Below are 25,595 nucleotides of genomic sequence, written 5' to 3'. Positions count from 1 at the left end.
GCGGTCAATCATCTGAGCTCCAGGACATCACTGCAGGAGTTCCACAGGGTAGCGTCCTAGGCCCAACCATCTTCAGCAGCTTCATCAATGACCTTCCTTCAATCATAAGGTCAGAAGTGGAGATGTTCGCTGATGATTGCACAATGTTTAGCACCATTCATGACTCCTCAGATACTGAAGCAGTCCGTGTAGAAATGCAGCAAGACCTGGACAATATCCAGCTTAGGCTGATAAGTGGCAAGTAACATTCGCACCACACAAGTACCAGGCAATGACCATATCCAACAAGAGAGAACCTGACCATCTCCCCGTGATATTTAATGGCATTACGATTGCTGAATCCCCCACTATCTACATTCTGGGGGTTACCATTGACCTGAACTGGAGTAGTCATATAAATACTGTGGCTACAAGAGCAGGTCAGAGGCTAGGAATCCTGCAGCGAGTAACTCACCTCCTGACTCCCCAAAGCCTGTCCACCATCTACAAGACACAAGTTAGGAGTGTGATGGAACACTCTCCACGTGCAGCTCCAACAACACTCAAGCAGGATTTGAAAGCTTCCAAGCAGGGATGGAGAGAGAGAGAGAGAGAGAGGTGCCCTCACTTAGGGTCTGTTCATGTCGGAATCCAGTTGCTTCTCCTCTGCCACAGAGAAAACACCAGCTTAAAACCAGAGATGGGGAGGGGTTTGTCACATGACAGTCCCTCAGTGGTTCAAACAAAGCAGTTTGCAGTATTTCTTCTTCTTGCGGAGAGAACAGGTAGTTCCTTTAAACTTCCTGGGTCTTGGTTCTCTCCTCACAAGCATTGCAGTGTAGGATACAGTATTGCAAAGCAGGTAATCATCTCAAACTGAAAGGATGATTTTGCTGGCAGCTTGTCTTTTTAAAAATGTCTTTTAAAAAATACAAATTCAGATCTTCAGTCAGTGGATTAAAGAAAATTATCATTCAACAAAAGACATTGGCATAACAATCCTGATTAGGACCACAATTTGACCTTAACAGGTAACTGCAGAGATTTCAATCATTTCTGGTTGTCAGTAAAACATCAGAAGATACTTATTAGAATACATTGAATAAATGGGACACTCGGATATGAGTAATAAGATTAAATGCAACCAAATAGTTTTAATTACCATATTAATGCTAATACTATTACTGTCATGAGTGCATTTTTTAATACCACAATCTTCTCAAAGCCTGTCCACCATCTACAAGGCACAAGTCAGGAGTGTGATGGAATACTCTCCACTTGCCTGGATGGGTGCAGCTCCAACAACACTCAAGAAGCTCGACACCATCCAGGACAAAACAGCCCGCTTGATTGGCACCCCATCCACAAACATTCACTCCCTCCACCACCGACGCACAGTGGCAGCAGTGTGTACCATCTACAAGATGCACTGCAGCAACATACCACGACTCCTGAGACAGCACCTTCCAAACCCACAACCTCTACCATCGAGAAGGACAAGGGCAGCAGTTGCATGGGAACAGCAGCACCTGCAAGTACCCCTCCAAGCCACACATCATCCTGACTTGGAACTATATCGCCGTTCCTTCACTGTCGCTGGGTCAAAATCCTGGAACTCCCTTCCTAACAGGACTGTGGGTAGACCTACCCCACATGGACTGCAGCGGTTCAAGAAGGCAGCTCACCACCACCTTCTGAAGGACATTTAGGGATGGGCAATAATCAACTTCATCCATCACAAGCAACCCTTTTAATGATGAACCTTAGGATCTAACTGGTAGTGATCTTACAATATTAAATATTTGTAAGTTTGCACTCATCTTTGCTGCATGAAATTGCCTATGTATAGTTGTTTAGTAGTACAGAACTTGAGTATTGCTGAAAATAGAGACACGTTGTCAAAGCATTTTGTCTTGCACTCATCAGGACAATCGCAAGAATCACCAATGTAAGGAAAACAACAACTTTCTGCTGCATGAGAAGAGAGTGCTGATTGGTTGGGAGGTGAATTCTGATTGGTAGAGGCGTTGCCATGGCGAATGCACCAGCTTACGGTTACTGACAGTTAACTGCCAAGCTTTATTTAAAATTTAAACTTGGCAGCTTGACTCTGATTTGTCAAGGTATTGCCCTGAGGAATGAACCAGCGAATGGTTGTCACTTATTTTGTTCAACTGAAACAGGCACAATGTGTGTACATGCTCTTTCTGTCTGCAAAGAACCGGGCCCTGTGTATTAATATATGTAGCTTCCAGTATGTGCAAATGCACCACACTGCGAGCCCGACTGACAATCTTAAATTGGCTGTCAGCATAATTCTTAGCACACTGTGGATTATTTAGCAAATGTTGTCCAATCGTGGAATCTCATCTAATGTTGGACACTGTGTTTTGAGATTAGCAAGCATGGGCTGGTTTGGTACAGCCTGTGCCTTGCCCGGTGCGAACAGCATGTTTTTTGATAATGCATTATATCAATATTCTGAAGGGCTTGACCTATGAATTATGTAGGGTCTGTTAGCTAGGTAAACAATATACACAAATTAAAATGGTAGGTTCTGAGAATGTCTGAAGAATCAGAGAGCACTGGATTTCAATTCATAAGGTTTGTTTGGGTTCAGTCTCGTTTGGGATTTAAGTCTCAATGGATGAATCTCGACAACTCTTAACAAGATTGGTGCATGGAGCACTTTGCAGAACAGTGTAGTGTTTGTCTTTGTCCCACCAAAGAAGACCAAGTCAACTGATCTAATAGATGTGGAAAAGTTGATAGTTTTAACATTAAAAATATCCATTTCACATATGTTTAAGATTGTAAGACTGACACCAGTTAGACTCTAATTATTCAATTAAACTTGGGATTAAAAAGGTTGCTTAGAATAAATGAAGATGAATTTTAAATGATTGCAGTATTATAAAGACATTTTAAAAGTCTTAATATTACAATGTAATCATACCTCCTTAAGCTGAGGTACAAATCTTGTAACTCATTCTTATGTATTGTGTGTTGTACTCTTGTGTAATATCTGAATATAAAAAAGATGGACGGGGAAGAAAAAGTAGAAACAAGTTTATCCTTCAGTCCTTTTATTTGTTCATGTAAGAAGTAACAGCAATCAAGGGTGGAGCATTTAAAGAAGTAAAGTGAAAAACTGTACAGCATGCACACTTCCCACCAACCCACATTTTGTGAGTTGCTAAACTCGAGGGACTGATTTGCATTTGCGTGTGTAAGTTGTTAAGAACTGGTGCAAAGCCTGCCTCAATGGATATGTACAAAGAAGCTTCAACTCTGCTGGGTCATCTCATTTGTGTAATTATTCACAGATTTACTTTCAGTTGTACAGGGCAAACTAGTGTTGGGGGTAGTGGGACATTGAATGTAAGTGAAATTTCAAAGGGTAGGTGCAATTAAAAGGAAGCATCGCAAGGTGAGCATAAAAATTCTGACAGCCGTTATAAAGGCTCAAAAGGCATCTTAAATAATTAGTAGCCTTTGGTAAGGTTGAAGGGTCTGGAGATTAAGAAGTGTCTGATTAAAAAGAAAAATCAGACCTCACATTTAGACTTGTGGCTGCAGCTCACCAATTAGGTCACTGGCTATGCTAGCTCTGTGTTAGTATGTTGCCCTGGTTGTAGACAGCACATCTCTGCCCTTGCCTCTGCCAACTTAGACTCTGAAAAGTCATTTCCCCATAGACATTACCAGGTAGGTAGAACAATGCCTGCAAATATCATTGGTGGCATCATGGTGGATATGGATAATCAGGCTTTTCTAGATAATAAAAGCAAAATACTGCGGATGCTGGAAATCTGAAACAAAAACAAGAAATGCTGGAATCACTCAGCAGGTCTGGCAGCATCTGTGGAAAGAGAAGCAGAGTTAACGTTTCGGGTCAGTGACCCTTCTTCGGAACTGACAAATATTAGAAAAGTCACAGATTATAAACAAGTGAGGTGGGGGTTGGGCAAGAGATAACAAAGGAGAAGGTGCAGATTGGACCAGGCCACATAGCTGACCAAAAGGTCACGGAGCAAAGGCAAACAATATGTTAATGGTGTGTTGAAAGACAAAGCATTAGTACAGATTAGGTGTGAATTCACACCTAATCTGTACTAATGCTTTGTCTTTCAACACACCATTAACATATTGTTTGCCTTTGCTCCGTGACCTTTTGGTCAGCTATGTGGCCTGGTCCAATCTGCACCTTCTCCTTTGTTATCTCTTGCCCAACCCCCACCTCACTTGTTTATAATCTGTGACTTTTCTAATATTTGTCAGTTCCGAAGAAGGGTCACTGACCCGAAACGTTAACTCTGCTTCTCTTTCCACAGATGCTGCCAGACCTGCTGAGTGATTCCAGCATTTCTTGTTTTTGTTTTCTAGATAATAATCGCTCTGTCATGCAATACCATGTAAAGAAGGACATGAATGATATTCTGTGATTGGGGTGCTTCTGAAGAACCATCCGTCATCACAGTCAGGCCTTCACATATATCTGTGCTATTGGGCCTGCTGTCACAAACCTCCCATGAGAGCCGGAGTCTCTGCATGCGCTAAAATCATCTGTAAAAGTGAGGGAGACCTTTGTCTGCAGGTGCAGACACTGGCAGATAGGCACAGAGAAACTTTCATGCAGCTGATCTCCCTACATCATTTCAGATAACTTACATTTCTTCTTAGGACCTCAAAGCATTTCCCATTATGGTGAGGGGTGAGGAGTGTGGGTGTTTCCGATATTAGGGTTTAACAGAGAGTGTCAAGTTTTCTTGTAGGTTTAAAACAGAAAATCAATTATTTATTGATCAGTACACCTTATCCCGAAATTGTCGCAACCGCATCCATTCGCATTCATCACACACACACACGACAGATATTGGCGTAAGTATGCTAGGTTTCAGAGGTCACGGTAAACCTGTTGAATTCTCTTGAAAGTTGACTTCTCGTTGGTTGGAGGCCTGAAGTGTTTGTAGGTTTCTCTCTTGGTTGAAAGTTCAGTTGAAGACAGTGGATCACTTCTAATTCAGTAAAGATGTAGAGCTGGATTTTACCTTAGGCGGACGGGAATTCACCACCGATGTAAAGGTTGGTGGCGAACCCGCTTCCGCCCGACCCGGGGAACCATCCCACATTTTACGGGTCCCCGAGCTTTAATTGTTCCAAGGCGGGACTTCCACCTGCTTGAGAGAGTAAGTCCCACTTCAGTGAGCTGCTAGTCAATCAGTGGGCCAGCAGCTCTTAGTGCCAGCAGCATCACTAGGAGCGGTGGCCACTGCTCGGACTGCAGACCAGCTGACTAGATGGAGCCAGGAGGGAAGGTAAGTTGGACACGCCTCACCAGGCAGATTGGTCCTTCTCTGTGAGGCTGGAGTGGTTGTTTGGGGGGAGGGGGGACGTCTTGGGTCCCAGGGGTGGATTGGGAGGTGGTGGTGGCCCTCAATCGGGCACCCAGTGCCCGACTGCCATGGCCCCCCCGGTACGCGGAAAGGCCGGCAGCTATAGCTGGGCGGCCTTTCACGTCCCCAGCATGCCTGCATGCCATGGGTAAAATACCCATGGAGGTGGGCGAGGGCCCTGAAATGGCCATTAAGTGGCCACTTAAGGGTCTTGATTGGCCTCAGGTGGACAGGCCGTATTACCCCCCACCCAACCCTTGTAAAGTAGACCGGAGGCGGGAGCGAGGCGGGTAGGCCTCCCGGAGCCGCCCGCTCAATTTTACGCCACCCCCATGCAGCATAAAATTCAGCCCGTAGAATTTTACAGCAGGGTGCTTCCCCTCTGGCTTGCTGGATTTCTCCCAGCCCTTTAGCTAGAAAAGCTGTTTGGTGATGCTTCTTTCTGGGTGTCTTTCTCTCACTCTCTTCAAGAGCTGCTACCTTTTGAGGTAAAAGTTTGTTATATCTTGCCACTGCAGGGAGACATGGATCTCCCTCCCTATGGTAACTAACAATGGGTAGGATGTGGCTACTTCACACCTTTTTTCAGAAGAACCCATTCAATTCAGGAATGTTTCAGGATGGGTTTAAGATGGGTACAATTGGCACCTCTTAGCTTTGATGGTGTTCTTTGTTCTAAACAGACAGTGTAGCAATGTTCGAATACACATGCTGCCATCTTTTGCAGCATTGTCCATTTTCTTAAAAAGGTAATGTCAATTTTTATAACTCTATAGTTTTAGTCCGCAATTTTCATCATTGTAGATCTCGTAAGTATGACACCATTGGAAAACCCATCAATGGACTTCTTTCACCTGCCTGTTTGACTGGACAATTTGAGTGAAAACCACTCGTTAAGCAATTCCTGCCTTTTAGCCTGTCCATAATATTCTGTAAACAGGCACATAAGGGATATAGGTGTCAGCCTTATCTCATTGGTAGCACTCTTGCCTCGAAGTCAGAAGTTGAAAGTTCGAGTACCACTCCAAAGACTAGAGCATCAAAATTTAGGCTGACATTCCAGCATTGTACTGATGAAGTGCTGAACTATCAGACATGCCGTCTTTCTGATGAGACATTAAACCTGTCGGTCCTCTGAGGTGGACGTAAAAGCTCCGCTAACACTATTTGAAGAAGAGCAGGGGAGTTCTGTCCAAAATTTATCCCTCAACCAGCATCACTAAAACACATTATCTAATCATTATTTCATTTATTTTTGTGGGATTTTGCTGTGTGTCAGAACCCCACCACTATTGGACCCACCTTAGACTACCATTGGACCCTTGCCCCCGTGATTGGGACCCGTGGACCACTATCGGATCCTCCACCCCGCAATCAGGACCCCCTGTGATCCAGACCCGTCACTCTCCCACCCTCAGCAAACTGGATACCTCCCCCCACCCCCCACAATCTCTGTCACTCTCCCAATACATCTGCTCTCATAGGCTTTGGCTTTGTGAAGCACGCTTTCCACCTAAAATGCTTCCAGCCTGTCAATCAGGCTGCGTGGGAACCCCACAGAAATAAATTAAAAACAGCCCTGCAGTTAATCCTGCAAACCATTTGGGAAACCCATTTTTGCGAGTTTCCTATCCTGACACAGACACCACCACTCCCCTTCCCCCAGCCCCCCTGTAGTTCCCCCCACCCGCCCCCCACCCCCCACCCCCTGCCAAATAGAACTCCCCTCCAGGCTAAAATCCAGGCCATGTTCCTTCTTTCGTATTTTATGTTACAGGTGTAAAAATCAGTCCCCCACAAAGCTTCAATTGTGAATGAGTCGGTCAGTTCATATTAATAGGGAAGTTGATCTATTCCACTATAGGACATTGAGTGATTCTTCAATTCTCTAGAAACAAGGCAGCTTTAAAAAAAAACGCAGGTGCTGTATTGAGCCAACAACAGGTTGCCCCCTGTTCTGTGTGTCATCCTTTCACTCCTTTAATGGTAGATTCTATTAATTTCAGCCATTCACTGATCAATAATAAAGCTCCCATTCCAACAGTATTGAACTCAAGGTAGGAGAAAAGAAATCTCGTGGTGGATTTGTTTCAGCTTCTGAACACACGTAACAAGCATATGATTTAAACAAATTTGTCATTATCCTGCAGTGAAGGTATTCTTTTCTGCATGCAGCAGAGAGCAAAAGAGATACAGACTATTGTTTGACCAACTTAGCTCAGTGCTGCCAATTGAGTTATCTGTTAAACAATCTCAAAATGGCCACTTCCAACTTGCGATTTAGCGGAGTCCTATTTTGTGCACAAATGTATTAGTGATAAGGCATAGGTTAGGCATGGTCATTTCATTTTAGCTGTTGGAGTGGTCCAGTGAAGCTCAGCAAATGCTGTCAGAGAATTACATAGAATTACATAGATTGTACAGCACAGAAGCAGGCCATTCAGCCCAAACCAGTCTGTGCCAGTGACTGTCATTCATTGTTTCAAAACCACAACACATTTAGAAAGGAAACTGCATGACTGCAAAAACTTCATGTTGTGAAAAACAAAACTCAAGTTAATCAGCCTTCTGAGCATGTTCTTTTTATAAACCACAACTCTGTTGTACAAAATACTTGCACGCCTGCTCCAGCTGGCACTGACCGTGTTGCTACAGCTCTCCACCATTTCAGTCTGTGAGATAGTCTTGCTGCTAATTTATTTGAAGTTGGATGGTTTTTCAAAACATACCAAAGAAGTCTGCTTTGGATTAATCTTTTCTAGATGCATAAAGTTTGACATTTCAACAAAACATTATCAAAAACAGTGAACACTTCTGATAAAACAGAAAGCAAAATATTGCAGATGTTGGAAATCTGAAGTTAAAACAGAAAATGCTGGAAGCACTCATTGGGTCAGGTAGCATCTATGGAGAGAGAAACAAAGTTAATGGGTGGAATTTTATTGAAATAGACCAACATACAGTCGCAGGGGGAGGAGGGAGGGGTGGTGGTAGAGCAGGGAGTGCCAGCAGATCAGGAACTGCCTGGAAGAAATGCAGGCTTTGCCGGGGTGCTTTAACTCAACAATGGCATTAGCATTTTGCTTTCAGGTTTCTCGACCAATCACAGAGAGCGGGCATGTTGACAACCTACGCTCTATCAAAGCAAGAATTTCTATATAAAGGGACCCTGGCAGGCATCAAAGAGACGGAATTCTACATTACTTCCTGATGTTTCAGCAACCACAGGAATGGAAAGGAAACGTGGGAAGGCTGCCCTCTAGGTCTCTGACTCTTCCCTGGAGGTCTTGCTGCAGGCTGCGAGGGACTGAAGTGAAATGCTTTTTCCTATAGACAGGAGGAAGAGATCAGCTTCTCAAACCAAGCGAGCATGGATGAAAGTGGCCGAAGAAGTGAGCAACAGGATTGTAGTCCCCCGAATGTGGATACAATGCCCCAAGAGGTTAAATAACCTCATGAGGGGAGGAAAGGTGCATGGCATGTTTTCAGTTGCCAACCACCATTCTGACTTTCCCAGCACTCTCCTGCACAGCACTCCTCAGATCAACACACCCTGCAGCTCCACTCATTCCTCTCTCTCATCACCTCTACACATCCCCATCTGAACAGCCAACATTCACACTCACCCTCATCTATTGCTATCTTGCACCCATCCCTCACAGTTACCCTCCGCAAATGTTGTCATTACATCCTCTCCATATAATCCAATTCTCACATTCATAATTCTCTGCTTTCTTTCCTTGCAGAAGTGGGTGCACAATTCCAGGAAGAGGCAACGAACAAGGGGTGGTCCTCCAGTGATAGCCACCTTGGCAGCTACTGGCAGCGTGTGCCCACCTGGTCCACACTGAAGGGGGCCTTCTTTCAGGAGGCTGCAGAGCTCAGCAACACTCTGCCATCAAAGCCTGAGCTTCATGAGGCATTGGTGCTCAGACATTTCAAGAAAGCTGATCCTCTGCCTTAGGCCCTGTTAAGGGTAACATCTCCTTCCAGTTGTATCTCTGTGTCAATCCCCTCTGCCCTGTGGAGCAGTATGTGCATGAGGAGAAGACAGCTGGTACTGCTGCTAGTGTTGCTCCTGTTGCTACTGTCGTTGGTAGTGTTGGTGTAGCTGCTCCTATTGTTCATCATCAGTGGTCCAAGGTAGAGCTGAATAAAATGCTCCCACCCTGCAGTGAAGGCTGACAGCAGGGAAGTGCAGATCAAGGTGAGTAATGTCCAAGGTAGGTGAAATGACTTCCAAAAAGTTGGAAATCACCTGTAAAACTGTGAACTCAGGCTCTCAGAACAAGTGCTAGGAGCACAGCCTTTCCCATAGGCAGGGCAGATGGTGCGTTGTTTAACTGTTTAATGAAACTGACAGTCTGGAAAAACCTTTAATCAATGACTCCATGTTGTGCTCTTACCTTGTTGACCCTGCCAAGTTCCACACAGCTCAGTAAATCCATGTATAGGCTGTTAAAATAAATGCGGCTCAGTGAAACCTGGAAGTGGATAGGATCGTGTTGGCTTGCTGATCCACCAGCGTTTTTCAGAGATTTAACCCCCACCTGCACCTGAAACTCTTTGACAGTTAAAATTCTGCCCAATATTTGAGGTTGATGACCTTTTGTTAGAATGACAGGTCGTTGAGCTGAAATGTTGACGCTACATTTCTCTTTCCACATAGGAACATTAGGAATAGTTCTAGGCTATCCAACCCTTTGAGCCTGTGCCACCATTCAACTGGATCATAGTTGATCCGTACCTCAATTCCATTTCCCCACCTTAGCTCCCTATCACGTGATACCCTTATCAAAAAATCTATTGATCTCAGTCCTAAAAGAACCAAATGTCCCAACATCCAAAGGCTTTTGTGGGAGAGGATTCCAGATTTTCAATACTGTTTAGGTGAAAAAGTGTTCCCTGATTTCATCCATAAATGACCTAACTCTAATTTTAAGATTATGTCCCCTTATTCTTAATTTCCCCCACCAGAGGAAATAGTTTTTTTGTGTTTACCCTATTGAATCCTTCTAAAATTTTAAACACCTGTGTTAGATCACACCGCAATCTTCTATACTCAAGGGAATACAAGCCATGTTTATAGAACTCATCCTCATAATATAATCCTCTGAGCCCTGATATGATTCTGATGTTGCCGCACCTGCTGAGTGTTTCCACAATTCCAATATTTGACGTTTTAGTCCCAAAAATGTATGACTTCTCCTAAATAAAACATTTGAAGCATGAGCTGAAAGCCAAAGTAATGAAATGGAATATTGCTGAAAATAGAGACATGTTGTCAAAGCTTTTTGTCTTGCACTCATCAGGACAATCTGAAAGCATACCAATGTAAGGGAAAACAGCAACTTTACACTGTATGAGAAGAGAGTGCTGATTGGTTGGCAAGTGAACTCTGATTGGTAGAGGCATTGTCATGGAGAATGCACCAGTTTACGATAACTGACAGTTAATTGCATTTTTTGCACGCACTGGGAGCTACATATACTAATACACAGGGCCCTTTCAGCTAAACAAAATAAGTGATAGCCATTTGCTGGTTCATTCCTCAGGGCAATGCCTTGACCAATCAGAGTCAAGCTGCCTGGTTTAAATTTCAAACAAAACTTGGCAGTTAACCATCAGTCACTGTAAATGGCGCATTCTCCATGGCAATGCCTCTACCAATCAGAGTTCGCTTGCCAACCAGTCAGCACTCTCTTCTTATGGTGTATAAAGTTGTTGTTTTCCCTTACATTGGTATTCTTGGCGATTGTCCTGATGAGTGCAAGACGAAAAGCTTCGACAACATGTCTCTATTTACAGAAATATGGAATGGTGGCATAGTCAGGCAGAAAGGGTGATGCACAAAATAAAGCTTTCTCATACAGGAGAAGGGAAATATTATCTTGGGCTGCTCTTTACAATGATATTGACAGCAAAGGAGGCCAGGTTGTTTGCTGTTTCAAGTGGGAAAGGGTGAGTAGTGTGGGAAGTAATGTTCAACAATTTCAGTTTTTAGATGTAAAATAAACAATGGAGGCCACTATTGCTATTTCAGTGTACTTTCAAACAGAACCTCTATAATACACCGTCATTATCAAGACTACACAAGAAGCATGTGTTGTAACAATATAAACACTTTCAATCCACATTCTGGCCACATTGTAGCCAGAAAGTGTTGTGGGTAGCTCAGGTAATTCCCTGTTTGGATGTATATCAACCAACCTTTGATTTCACCAAAGAAGGAAGAAAGCACATGCTTTAATGTAATGCCTTAATGCGGTGTGAACATGTATCAAAGTGGTACCATTATTCAAGAAGGGTAGCAGGGATAAATCAAGTAATTACAGGCCAGTGGGTCTAACATCAGTGGTAGGGAAACTATTGGAAAAAATTCTGAGGGACAGGATTAATCTCCATTTGGAGAGGCAGGGATTAATCAGGGATAGTTAGCATGGCTTTGTCAGGGGGAGGTTGTGTCTCACAAACTTGATTGAACTTTTCGAGGAGGTGACTAGATGTGTAGATTAGGGTAAGGCAGTTGATGTAATCTACATGGACTTTAGTAAGACTTTTGAGAAGGTCCCGTGTGAGAGATTGGTTAAGAAGGTAAGAGCCCATGAGATCCAGGGCAATTTCGCAAAGTGGATCCAAAATTGGCTTGGAGGAAGGAGCCAGAGGGTGATGGTCGAGGATTGTTTTAGCGAGTGAAAGCCTGTGACCAGTGGTGTACACAGGGATCGGTGCTGGGACCCTTGCTGTTTGTAGTGTACATTAATGATTTGAATGTAAATACAGGAGGTATGCTCAGTAAGTTCGCAGATGACACGAGAATTGGTGGTGTCGTAAATAGTGAGGAGGAAAGCCTTAGATTATAGATGGGCTGGTAAGATGGGCGGAGCAATGGCAAATGGAATTTAATCCTGAGAAGTGTAAGGTGATGCATTTTGGGAGGACTAACAAGGCAAGGGAATATACAATGATGGTAGGACCCTAGGAAGTACAGGAGGTTATAGGGACCTTGGTGTACTTGTCCATAGATTACCGAAGGCAGCAGCACAGTTAGATAAAGGTGGTTAGGAAGGCATATGGGATACTTGCTTGTATTAGCCGAGGCATAGAATATCAGAGCAGGGAGGTTATGATGGATTTGTATAAAACGCTAGTTAGGCCACAGCTGGAGTATTGTGTACAGTTCTGGTTACCGCACTATAGGAAGGATGTGATTGCACTGGAGAGGGTGCAGAGGAGATTCACCAGGATGTTGCCTGGGCTGGAGCACTTCAGCTATGAAGAGAGACTGGGCAGGCTAGGGTTGTTTTCCTTAGAGCAAAGAAGACTGAGAGGGGACCTGATTGAGGTATACAAAATTATGTGGGGCATTGATAGGATAGATAGGAAGAAACTTTTTCCCTTAGCGGAGGTGTCAATAACCAGTGGGCATAGATTTAAAGTAAGGGGAAGAAAGTTTAGAGGGGATGTGAGGAAAAATCTTTTCACCCAGAGGGTGGTTGGAATCTGGAACGCACTACCTGAAGGGGTGGTAGAGGCAGGAACCCTCACAACATTTAAGAAGTATTTAGATGAGCACTTGAAATGCCATAGCATACAAGGCTTCGGGCCAAGTGCTAGAAAATGGGAATTAAATAAATAGGTGCTTGATGGCCAGCACAGAGACAATAGGCTGAAGGGCCTATTTCTGTGCTGTATGACTATGACAAACTGACTCAATATTAATGCGGACAAACATAGTAGCCAATTTGAGTACAGAAAGGTTCCACCATACAGAAAATGAGATGAATAAACAGGTGGGGTGAGGATTGTTTGGCAGGACAGAGGGAGAATGTCCTGCTCTTTTTCAAACAGGACATGGGGATCTTTTACACCCACCTTTATCAGCGAGATGCTTGATTTAATGCCTCACAAGAAAGATAGCCACTCCAATAATGCACTCTCCTTCAATGTTGCACTGAGGTGTGATTTAACCCTGGTGTAAGGTTTGAACCCACAATCTTCTGACTCAGAAAAAATTGAAGCCACAGTAGCACGAGGAAAATCTTTTTTACACAGCGAGTGGTTAGGATCTGGAATGCACTGCCTGAGAGTGGTGGAGGCAGATTCAAGCAAAGCCCTCAAAAGAGAATTGGACAATTATCTGACGAGAAAACATTTGCAGGGCTGGTGGGGAAGCAGGGGAGTGGGACGAGGTGACTTTCTCTTGCAGAGAGCGAGTACAGACATGATAGGCTGAATGGCCTCCTTCTGTGTTGTAACTATTTTATGATTCTAACCAAGCTAATAAAAGGGAAATAAATAAACCTGAATTGGTAGATATAATCTATAACCAAATTTATCGTTACTGATGGTGACATGGGTTTACAATTTTATAATTAGAATTCATTTGGTTACATTTGTTTCTGGAAGGCATTTTTTTCATGAAAGGGCTATAAGGAAGTCCTTTGTGGTCAGTGCATTCCACATCGATGCAGAATCAATGGGAATCTTTAGAAGATTTTCATTATTATTGGCATTTTAGTCGCAGCATTCTGGCTTTTAAGATATCGTGTTTTTGACTAAAGTTAAAATATGGTTGCTCTTGTTATTAACGTTGCCGACTCCTGGTTTAGGGAATAGTGAATAACATGGCAGAGTTGGTTCTGTGAGCCAAGTGTCCTATTGCTGAGTCAGTTGTGTTAATACATTCACTGCAAGTTCTAAGTGCTTTACACAACAGTCAATTATGCCAACATTGTTCATTTAACTATGATGTAAATGATCAGAGGTTTGACCTATTTATTCAGAATATTTATATCATGAACAAAAACGTTGATTAATTTGGCCATTTTACAGTCTGTCTTTTAAAAGCAATCTAAATTTCTGGATTTGAATTTTTATTTTGGTCAGTGACTCATTTTTAAGGAACGTCAGATACCAGAACTGGGTAAAACTGAATAGAGGGGTAGCAGTTTTTCGCCAGTGACTGAGTCGCATCACCAGTTAACCAGCCCTTCTTTTAAAGGAGATTTCATTCTCAACTACAGGCAGGTGTTGTAACCAGCAGCTGTTCTAGTTGAAACATTTGCATATTCGCTTTGGAACACAGCGTTTATATTTCTCCACGTTATTTACTGGTTTCTAATGCATAACCAATAGAATGAGCTAATTGATGGAAACTAATTAGTGACTTAATTTATGGAAAAGAGATACTTTAAAATGTGCAAAGAAGAAACCCCACTTTAAAATGCTGAGTCATTTTATTTGAATTACCTGGGATCAAATAATTGGCTAAAATATATATTTATTTCGGATGATTTCTTATCCCGCCCACTTAGGTTCTCAGTCAAATTAATGCCAAACGTCAAATCAGCCAGCACGTGTTTCCACCGAAACTCTCACTCATAGGACAGACTCACTCATAAAGACCATCATCACTGAAGTGGAAATGTTACCACAGAACCGAAATGTCACCCTATAAATCTATTTAAGGCACATCACTGGGCAACAGAAGAATTGCTGCATGTGATCGGCTGCTCTTCAAACGCACTCGGCTTTTCTCTGCAAAATTCTCAAAATAGAACACGCGAGACAACCATTTTAAAAACTCTTCATCGTAAAGATTCATATTTCTGTAGAAAAAAGTACATCATATACAAATATTTTATATAAATATGCTAAATAACACTGAAAAATAAAATTTACACCTTGGCCGCAGAGGCCCAGATGAACAATTGATGCCCTTTCCATGTCGCTATTTTCACTTTTGCAAAGAAGCTGAACGTTCAAAATGCGTTTCCATTGCGGAAATCCTCACCCATATTCCTTGGAGTTGAGCTGAATACCGTTCTCACTGTTTTCTTGCCGTGACAGTCTTCTCCTAAACTCATCAGTTGTGAAATAGTATATGACTGGGTCCAGGCAGCAGTTCAGGCTGGCGAGACACAACGCAATCGCGTGCAAGGTCAGGATGATTTTCTTGCTGGAACAATCTTCAATGCGCCTTGCTATAGTCAAAAAATGCAAGGGGAAGGTAATATGATAGGGCGCAAAACAAACCAGGAAGACTATTCCGCAGGTCAGCACCATCTTGAAGGCTTTCTTCTTTTCCCCACTGTCTTGCAAAACTGGTTTTTTCTCTCGCAGGGACATGATGGTTTTCCAAGAGCAGATCATCGTAATGACGAGGGGTAGCACAAATCCTGTTAGTTCAGCCAGTGTCACCATGGCAACGGAGGTAGGGATCCCAATTTCGATTATCGGAAGGTCTGCAAAGCAGCGGTGGCCATGGTTGGAACTGTTGTTCGTATCCAGCCTCATTAGTGGGAAGGGCAGGCAAGCGGCTCCCACCATGAGCCACCCTATGATACTCACATAGACGTCGTACCTGCGTTTACAGTCATTATACTTGAAAGGTTGGATCAGAAACAGGCACCGTCGGACACTGATGCAGACCAGAAAGAATATACTCGCGTACATGTTCACATACTTCAGGTAGAAACAAAACATGCACAAAAAGTTACCAAAAGGCCAGGCATGGTTCAGGTAGTAGAAAATCCGGAGCGGTAAAGACAAAATCTGTGCCAAGTCAGCAATGGCCAAGTTAATCATGAATATCACCGCCCTCTTCGTTTCCTTGACATAAGCATGGAACACCCAGAGTGCCAGAACATTTGCTATTAATCCAGGTATAAATATTATAGCGTACACGACAGCATACATGAAATCAGTAAATTCTCTGCTTTCTTTCACGCAGTTTGTTGAATTGTTCAACATTTTCCAATTAACCTTCTAACGCAGAATAAATCTGACTTGAGTCTGGACGAACTTGGGTATAGAACCTGAAAAATGTCTCCAGGGGATTGAAAAAAAAATGAAAATCAATGGAACAAATTCTTCAGTCAACGTTATTCCGCAGATTTTTGAGTACAGCAGTGTCAATTCTTCAATTTGCTGTGATCTTTCTTAACTATTAAACATTGATCCAATGCTAACTTCAGGTTGTAGACATTATTTAGAAGGACTCAAAATCCGCAGGTAAAATGGGCATACAGAGTTTAACAGGTGAGGCCCTTGCCATCGGTTTGGTGTGGGTGTCTAAGAATGTCCTTCAATTTACCCCAGTGTCGTTCAATGGTATTTTTCTGCTCCCCATTTTCCTCCTTGGGAACTTCTTCGTGACATTTCAGGCGATCACTCTGTTTACTCCCTCCTAATGCGCTCACGAGCTGGTAAAATTCACTTCTACTTCATGCAGCGAGTACTGTGCTGGTGGGGTGACATCGACAAGCGTTTCCTCTGACCCACTCACGTGCAGTTTAGTTCATGGTTTAGATAAGCCAGTACTTTGAAAGCATTCAGGTCTCCACTCAGCTTTTCTGCCAAAGGCCTCGCTGAAGCTAGCTTTCTGGAAAATGACGGATAGAAAATAGAGATTTACCTCAAGCCAAATGATCACTACTTTCCCGAACAGAAATTATAACAAAAGATGTTAAATTGATGGGCTTATTTAGTGGAAATATATACACAGGTTACTGCCACAGCAGGAAAGGCTTGAGAATCGTGTTCCTTATATATGGGTATGAATACACCATTACTCAAATGACTACAATATATATTTTGTCTACCTTTGAGATTCACAGCGAATCTCTCATTCTGTGTTCTAATTGTCCAACGCTCTAATTAAAAAGAACGTACATTTCTGTAATTCTTTTAACCACAGTAGACAATCCCAAAACATTTATTTTTTTTACACCCAGTGAAGTACTTTTGAAGTAAAAAGCAAAAAATGCTGGAAAGCATCTGTGGGGAGAGAAACAGAGTTAAACTTTCAGGTCAGTGACCTTTTGCCTGAACTGGAAAGATTCGAGATGTACCAATTTTAAACAAGTTTGGAGGCAGGGCAAAGGAAGGGGAGGGGGGAGATTAGAACAAAAGAGTAGGTCTGTGACGGGGTGGAAGGCTGGAGTGATTCACTGACAAGGATGATGGTGCAAAGGAAAGGTAGGGTAATAAAGACACAAAAAGATGGATCTAGATGAGTTGTAAATGGCAACAGCAGAACCATTACCATTACCGATAATAAGAGCAAAATACTGTGCATGCTGGAAATCTGAAACAAAAACAGAAAGTGCTGGAAATACTCAGCAGATTTGGCAGTATCTGTGGAGAGAGAAACAGAAATTAATGTTTCAGGTTGATGGGTCCTCAATCTGAAACATTAACTCTGTTTCTCTCTCCATAGATACTGCCAGACCTGAGTATTTCCAACACTTTCTGATTTTATTTCATTACCAGTACCAAAGATATGGGCACCATAGTTGTGATCTGAAATTGTTGAATGCAATGTTGAGTTTAAAAGGTTGTAAAAGTGGTACATTTCTAACCTTTTCCAGTTCTGACAAGAGGTCATCAGCCTGAAATGCTAAGTCTGTTTCGCTCTCCACAGATGCTGCCAAATCTGCTGAGTATTTCCAGAATTTGTGTTTTTCTTTTCAGATTTTCAGCATCTGCAGATTTTGCTTAAGGACTTTTGAAGCTGTGATGAAACCACACTGCATATCAATTTCGTCATATGGAACACTGTTTGAACTTTTATTGGACATTGGGCATAACTTGTTGAAAATGACCACAGAGCTGAATAGCTGAAAACATGGCTGCACATTTGCATTCTGAGAGACAGTTGCATAGAGAGACAATGGGAGTGCTCTATGATTCAATTAGCCAGATGGGTTTTGTCAATAGTGATGATCAAAGACATTGAGAGTCATTGTCTGTGTAAGAGCCAACACTCCACCCTCCCCCACTCCCCCAGCGAGTGGGTCTCGTAAGCTTTGAAAAATCAACAACCTTCGCAGGTGATGCTGTTTCAAACAAAGAGCTGGTCACATTACTAACCTGCTGGCCAACCTGGGAATTGCTTGAATTGTGCCTCACAGAAAGGTTTGGGGCAGACTGCAATTTAACTTCATGAAGAAAGCGCCCTTCTCTCTCTCTCCCTAGCAACATCCCAGGGAGCCACGGAAGCAACTTAAGTCTCAAGACTTAAGTCTTGTTTCAGCCTTCTGGTACCAGCGAAACAAGTTTGAAAGTGTGCACTGGGCCCCAACGAGAACTGCAAGACTTAACTCCAATCAAGGTCTTTACATCTAAACCAAAGACAGTAACTGAATTCCATTTACTACTTCACACCCTCCCCCTTTAATTCTTTCTCCTCCTCTATCTATTTGTGTGTGTGTTTATCGCGCATGTATACTAGCGTGGTTGTGTCATGTATTTTTAGTAGTTTTAGCTGAGTTAGACTGTTAAGATTAATATACTTATTTCCTGTTTAAACCTAAGAAAGCATGATTGGTTTGTTTAAAATTAGAAAGCAGTGAGCAAAGAATCACTGAGGTGAAGCTGAAGACATTGTGTTTTAAAAAGTCAAACCCTGTTACGGCCAAACCAGGAAAGAGCTGAGACGGGAGCCTGAGACCACTTCCAGTCATTACAAAGTGTTGTCACTGTTGTATTGTAGGAAACTTGACAGCCAATTTGTGCAGAGCAAGCTGCCACAAACAGCAATGAGATAATGACTAAATAATCTGTTAGTTGCAGTTAGAAGAAGTGGACTGCACAACCAACTGACACTTGTATCCTCTCTAATGAATTGACTTCAGACCCCAAGAACAATTACAGTTTATGCTGGGTCATGTATTGCACTGGTTTTCATGCTAGTTCTTGGATTATTGCAATACCAAACATGCAGCATCAAAAATTTGACACTCTCAATTATTTTCACTTTCCATTATTGATGGGGAAGGTTGGGGGAAAATCCCAATGGGTCATTAAGGTTTCACTCTCATTTGCATTTGACAGAGTAATTTGCAAGTAACTGAGTCAACTAATAATTAATTTCAAATTTGAAATAAAGCTGTTATGGTAATTATTACACAGGTGTATAAAACAAAGTAAGGAAATTGCAATCCACATTTATTTTTGTAACACTAGAAGTACTGGCGAAACAGTCACTCCAGAGCTACAGGAAATTCCAATTATCAATAAAACTTACTTCGTATCAATTTGGATTTGTTGGTCCTAATGCGCAATGTTGTCTCATTCTATTTCTTACTTATCACGATTGCAGCCTTGGTTTTACAATGCTGCTCCATGCTGGCCTTGGTTATCTATGGAACAATGTCAGAAAAATAATAATTTACTCTTAAAAAATATACTTAACATTGTCACAAACAATGCAGTGCTATTCAGCTATGTTCCAATAATTTGCTTATCACTGCAGTCTCATTTTGATTGTATTTGTTTTGACAAGCTTCTGTCTAGAGGTGAATTCATGAGGCATCTGATCTCATAACAATTGCCTCCAGTTACACAGAATTACATGGATTATGCAGTACAGAAATAAACCACTCAGCTCACCTATGCCAGTGTTTGTGCTCTAAGAGAGACTCCTCCCACTCTAACTACCTCTTCTTACCCTGCCCTGTCTGCCTCTATTCCCTTCCCACTGTTTCTTGCCTCCCCTTAAATATATCAATGCTCTCTGCTTCAGCCACACCATGTGGCAGAAAGTTTCACATTCTCATTGCCATGTGTAAAGAAATTCCTTCTAAATTCTTTATTTGATTTGTTCGTGGTCATCTTACATTTTTACCTACTGGTTCTGGGCTGACCCACAAGTGGAAACAATTACTCCACATCCGCCCTATCAACTCCTTTCATAATTTTAAAGGCCTCTATCAGGTCTCTTAGTCAATTTCAGAGAAAAGAACTCTGCCCTTCTCAATCTTGCTGCCTAATATATATAATAGCAGATATATTTTGTAGTTGACGGCATAACAAAAATTATAATCTCATCCTTCTCTTGTAAAGGACTCTCATTCCCCTTCCCCCATCAGTAAATATTACAAATTCTGCTGTTAAAAACAGTCAGATGATTTTACGTCATTGAATATGAGCCGCATCTACAAATTAGTTGGGAAATGCATTTCAATTTATTCAACAGGAAATCAATGAAGGTACCAAGCAAGCAAACTGTAAAGCTTAAGTGCAAATGCAGTCTTTATTGTTTAGCCAATCCACATACATCCCATGGAAAGATGCCAGTGACAAAGGAGGTTAATAGGGATGAAAATTGTAAGAGCAGATTTATATTGAACAACTTGCATCTGTGTTGTTTGGCTCCTCTATACAGAAAGAGAATTGAATTTTATATTAATATGCACCATGTCACAATGCTGCGCCCCTTCCATTTTGTCATTATTCTCAAAGCTAACTTATTTTTTGCTTGTATGCAGTATCGGTACAGTGGAGCCCCAATTTTTAAGTGAACTGGAGGATTCTCACCTTCATGGAACTGAATCCGTCTACACAAAACCTGTCGTCTTTGACTTTTAGTGGCTACTGTTGTAGACCCATCACCACATGACTGAAACAGAGTCAGTTTGCACCATCATGTAGATAAAAGTTGTCACATCACAATACGAACCAAAATGTGACTAGTCCCACTCTCTAAATGGCTCAGCATGTGGATTGCCATAAGTATGTCACAACATTACAGCTTGTAGTTCAGTTAAAATACACATACTGCAGTTAACAAAAACCCTTGCATAAAGCAGAAGTCTGGCCTTAAGTCTCTTCAAAGACAGGATGTTCGTGTTTCATGCTTTACCCTTAAAGCAGTGATCGATTATATTTTTCAGAATGTGACAAGATTTTTTGACAGCATTTCTTTTAGAGTGCTGAATACAAAACTTCGAAAACAAGACTGAGCTATGCATTTACAGCCAAACAATTATCGGCTTCAATGCATTGATTACGCCATAAAGATGTCGCACTTTAATTTATACCCTACAGATATAGTTAACAGAATGTATATAGGAAAAGAGATTCATCAGCTAAAAGTTATGAAAATGACTCAATAATGTCAGATATCCTAGTTTTAAGACATATGATTGTATTCTAAGTTCAAAGCAGGCTTCCTTGAATTTTTATTCGGAAGTAAAAAATGTTATGTATTGTAGTTCATTTTCCTTTTATAAAATTATGCTCAAATTGGAAGTATGAGGTGTAGTAAAGAAGGCAAAATTGCTATTTTAAAAATGAAATACTTTGTTCTGAATAATAGGGACATGGATCTTAAAGCACAGAAAGAACCTGTGTGAGCTCTTTGCAAAAGTTATTTAATCAGTCCCACTCCTCCACCCTTTCCTTGTAGCTCTGCAAATTTTTAATTTTCAAATATTTATCCAATTTCTGTTTGAATGTTGCCATTGAATCTGCTTTTGCCACCCTTTCAGGCAATGTATTCCACACCATAAGGAGTTTTTTTTTCAGTTTGTTGTTATCTCCCCTCTGCTTAAAGACAACATCAGGGGCCCAACTTAATTGTAAAAAATTAGAATGTTTGTTCAAAACAGCAATCTCCACATAGTCAGAATAGAAAAGCAGCCAGTGTTGTTTCCAGAGTTGGTTTGAGTGTGGGCCACGCAATGACCATTCATTTATTTCTCTTCACTTCCAGATGATGTTATGACCCTGTTATAAAAACAGTCTGTCATCTTTCACTTACATCTTAAGCTCCTTCTGTTAATTCATACATTAAACATTGGATTTTTACAACTACAGAATAACTAATGTTGTCTGTGTTGCCCTGTGCCCTGCAGACTCCACTCTCCATCTCCAGACTTGCAACATCTGTCTAATTTCAGTTGTATCTTGCATAAGATATTGCTCTTTGCTGTTGAGACTCCTCTCATTCTGATCATTCTGTTTTCTTTATGGCAACGAGGAGTTGGCTCCAACTTAAATTTCCTGTTTGTATTATTGTGCTCTGAAAGGATAAGAAATGTTTTCTGTATGTTTTAATTGACTTGCATGACTTATTTTGTGATCATAATTGCAAGGGGTGGGAGTTGGGGGTCAGGTCACAATCATACTTTTAAAGCCAGTACCAAAATTTAGCTTCTTGACTGTAAAAAGTCAGGCAACTGAACTGTCATCAAATAGTACTGCACAGAAGACAGCCATTTGGGCCATCAAACCTGTGCTAGCTCTTTCAAAGAATAACCCAGTTAGTCCCACTCCACTGCACTTTCCACATATTCCTGCATTTTTTTCCCTTCAAATTTATCCAATCCCTTTTGAAGGCTGCTATTGAATCTGTATCCACCATTCTATCCCATTCCAAATCTTACCTATTCATTGCATAAAAGAGTTTTTCCTCATGTCTCCTCTGTTTCTTTTGCCAATCAGCTTAAATTGGTGCCCTCTGGTTATTAACCTTTCAACCATGGGAAATTTATTACACCTAACTCTTCATATTTTTAAATATCTTCTCCTAGCCTTCTCTGCTGTAAGGAAAGCACCCCACCTTCTCCAGACTATTCATATAACTGTGATCCCTCAACCCTGAACCCTTCTAATAAATCTCTTTTGTACCCTCTCCAAAACCTTCACGCCCTTCCTAAAGTGTGGTGCCCAGAATTGGACACAATAACCCAGCTCAGGCCAAGCTAGTGTTTTATATGTGTTTAGCAGAACTTCCTGGCTTTTGTATCCTATGCCTTTATTTAAAGTCCAAGACCCCATTTGTTTTATTAACCGTTTTGTTAACCTCTCCTGCCACCGTCAAAGATTTGTACATAAACACCACCCGCCCCCCACCCCCGCCCCAGCCCAGGTCTCTCTCTTCTTACATCCCCTTTAAAATGATATCATTTAGTATGTATTGTCTTTCCTCATACTTTATACCAAAATATATTATCTCACATTATTCTGCATTGAATTTCATTTGCCAGGTGTCCATGCATTCCACCAGTCCATGTCCTCTTGAAGTCAATTACTAACTTCCTTGCTGTTTACTACACTTGCAAGTTTAATATCTGCACATTTTAAAATTGTGCTCTGTACCCCTAAGTCCAAGTCATTAATGTATAACAAAAACAGCAGTGGTCCTAGTTGAACCTTGGGGAACACCACTATATACCTCACTCCAGTCTGAAAAACGGCCATTCACCACAAAGGTCTGTTTTCTATCCCTCAGCCAGTTTTGTATCCATGCAGCTGGTGTCCCTTTCATCCCATAGCTTCAACTTTGTTAATAAGCCTAATATATATCCTGGAACTTCTGTGAATCATGACATAACCTGAGCAAGCTTTGATTCCTTAACAGTCCCTGCAAGTGCTCTTACTCATCTGCTTCACCTCCCCAAACCCAGAGAGGCATGAAAAGAGTCAGATGTGATGAATTCACATGAGCAACTGAATTGGGATTGAATCGCTACTCAAGTCCACTTTCAGTTTAGCGGGTTGACTTATATCTGAAACTATCAAAAATAGAGCTGAGTTTGTTTGTACAGAGACAGCATGCAGTTATGATACATTTAGTTTTGTAAATTTTGAACTATTATCATGTAGTCAATGTTATCCATAGGAGAGACAACTACTTGGGGAATGAATTGAGACATTTAAAATAATTCTCCTCTAGCTCTGCTTAACTTGGCCCATTGGTATCAACATTGTTGAAAACTGCTCCAGTCCAAGACCTGTGGTTTGGGTCTGACACTACCAGGAGCTGGAGATGCAATGTATCTGTCATCAGCTGGGGTGACAATACCAGGCCCAAGATTTCTTGATTCCTATTCAGGTCTCTGAAAGGGGGAGGCAGGACCTCTGTCCACCAACTGGTCAGGCCTTCGACCACATCTGAAAACCTGGGGATGGGTTCATTTTACGATCTAGATTGGGGGGTGGGGGGGGGGGGGGGTTGCACACGCAACAGAAGCACCTACCCTACCGACATACTCATGATTCAAGTCAATGTCCCACTACTCTGAGGGAGCTCAAGGCCCTAATTTTTTCTCACTGCAGCAGAAGGCAGTGAATCCAGCCAGAATTGATTACCTTTGTTCTCTTTATCAGGCACTCAGTGTAAACCATGATACTCACCCAAACTTAGATGGTCAACGAATGAGGGTTACCCACTTATTTTGGAATTTATGATGGAGTGGAAATCCAGCAGTTCCAAACTTCTGCACCAACCAGACCCCCCAACCCATCCCTCATAGTTTGGTCAGAACTTTCAATTTCTACACCCCAAACTCTGAATTTCAGCCTTGCGCTATCTTTAACATCGCTGTGGAACCATTCCAGTGATATTAAAGATGGTGTGTGAATACACTCTTAATTATAAAATTAAGGACTGAAAAATGGATATGACCCATAGCCAGCATTTATCTAATGTGTATCCTGAACGATTTCTTCCAGGCTGTGATTACAAAGATAGGAGCATGAGCCAAATAGTGCTTGAATATTGGTGCTAACATTGTTTTACCAGTTCATTGCTTCAGCAGCATATTCCCAACACTCGGCATCAAGGTGTCGCTCAGTTACTGTTAGGTTTTGACTGCGCTACAGCTCTGAAACCATATCCCTTTTTAATTAATAATAGCACTAGGTTATAGTTAGGCCATGGAGTGAGGGCAATAACAAACTTGGTATTTTAAAGCTTTGATTTTCGTTAACATGGTTTCAAATTTGGTGGTCGTAGCTTGGAACTGAAGCTTTGCCCCTCCCCATTTAATTTTCTAATTTATTTTCTTCCCCTCTCTCTATGTCTCTAACATCACTCTCTCATGAAGTAAATAAGCCAAAGACCTGCATTAAAACTTTGCTATCATCATTCTTTAACAGGCCAATAATAGATAATAGATACAGAATAGCACCCCAGGATGACTCATCTGTCAATTTTCACATTTGTCCCTTGGTTCCGGTAATGGAAGTGCCTAATATTTGCTCTTTGCCTTCCTTTGACAGCATGTCTGAGATCAGAAACTCAATGAATGATGAACCTGAGTTTAAATGTTACTATCCCAAGCTCCTGGATTGTGAACTGCTTTTCCAGCTCATTTTAACCATTCTCTCTCATTCTGAACAAGAAGATATCAAATCCTCGAAGGTTTGGAAGTTCATTATGGTTCTATCTAAACTCCCATCCAACCATTATTGTAACTTATTGTCTTGTCCTATTATCTTGATTAGTTGAAATCCAGCTTATTTGTTTGTGTTTGCAATCATTCCTTAGCAATAAGTAAGCATGTTTACTGCCTGACAAATGTTGGAATCTGCTTTAACTTAGCTCTGAAATGTTTTTATGATGCCAAATACTTCCAGTGAGAATTTATTAGCTTTGATGACCACCCTGCTCTCTCGACTGTTTTCAATATTGTTCTACTCAACCCA

The 25,595-nt window shown here is 41.7% G+C and overlaps 1 protein-coding gene across 7 annotated transcripts in view; it reads right to left on the bottom strand.

Moving 5' to 3' along the window:
• Positions 1-14,952: 14,952 nt before the first annotated feature.
• The window catches only part of gpr174 (G protein-coupled receptor 174), a 34,799-nt gene continuing 24,156 nt past the window's right edge, over positions 14,953-25,595 (bottom strand). For 4 of the 7 annotated variants that reach the window (XM_068047759.1, XM_068047760.1, XM_068047756.1 and 1 more), the window contains exons 2-3: positions 19,408-19,522; positions 14,953-16,761 (exon numbers count right to left, since the gene is read on the bottom strand). In XM_068047759.1, the coding sequence (XP_067903860.1) occupies positions 15,168-16,130 (963 nt within the window). In that variant the 5' untranslated portion in view covers positions 16,131-16,761; positions 19,408-19,522 and the 3' untranslated portion in view covers positions 14,953-15,167. Of the gene's footprint in view, positions 16,762-19,407; positions 19,523-21,924; positions 22,186-25,595 lie in introns of all 7 variants that reach the window. The other 3 variants (XM_068047761.1, XM_068047762.1, XM_068047758.1) reach the window with 2 other exon arrangements.

The sequence above is a fragment of the Heterodontus francisci genome, chromosome 15 (assembly GCF_036365525.1).
Source record: "Heterodontus francisci isolate sHetFra1 chromosome 15, sHetFra1.hap1, whole genome shotgun sequence".
Classification (NCBI taxonomy): Eukaryota; Metazoa; Chordata; class Chondrichthyes; order Heterodontiformes; family Heterodontidae; genus Heterodontus; species Heterodontus francisci.
This window is presented reverse-complemented; position numbering and strand designations above follow the sequence as displayed.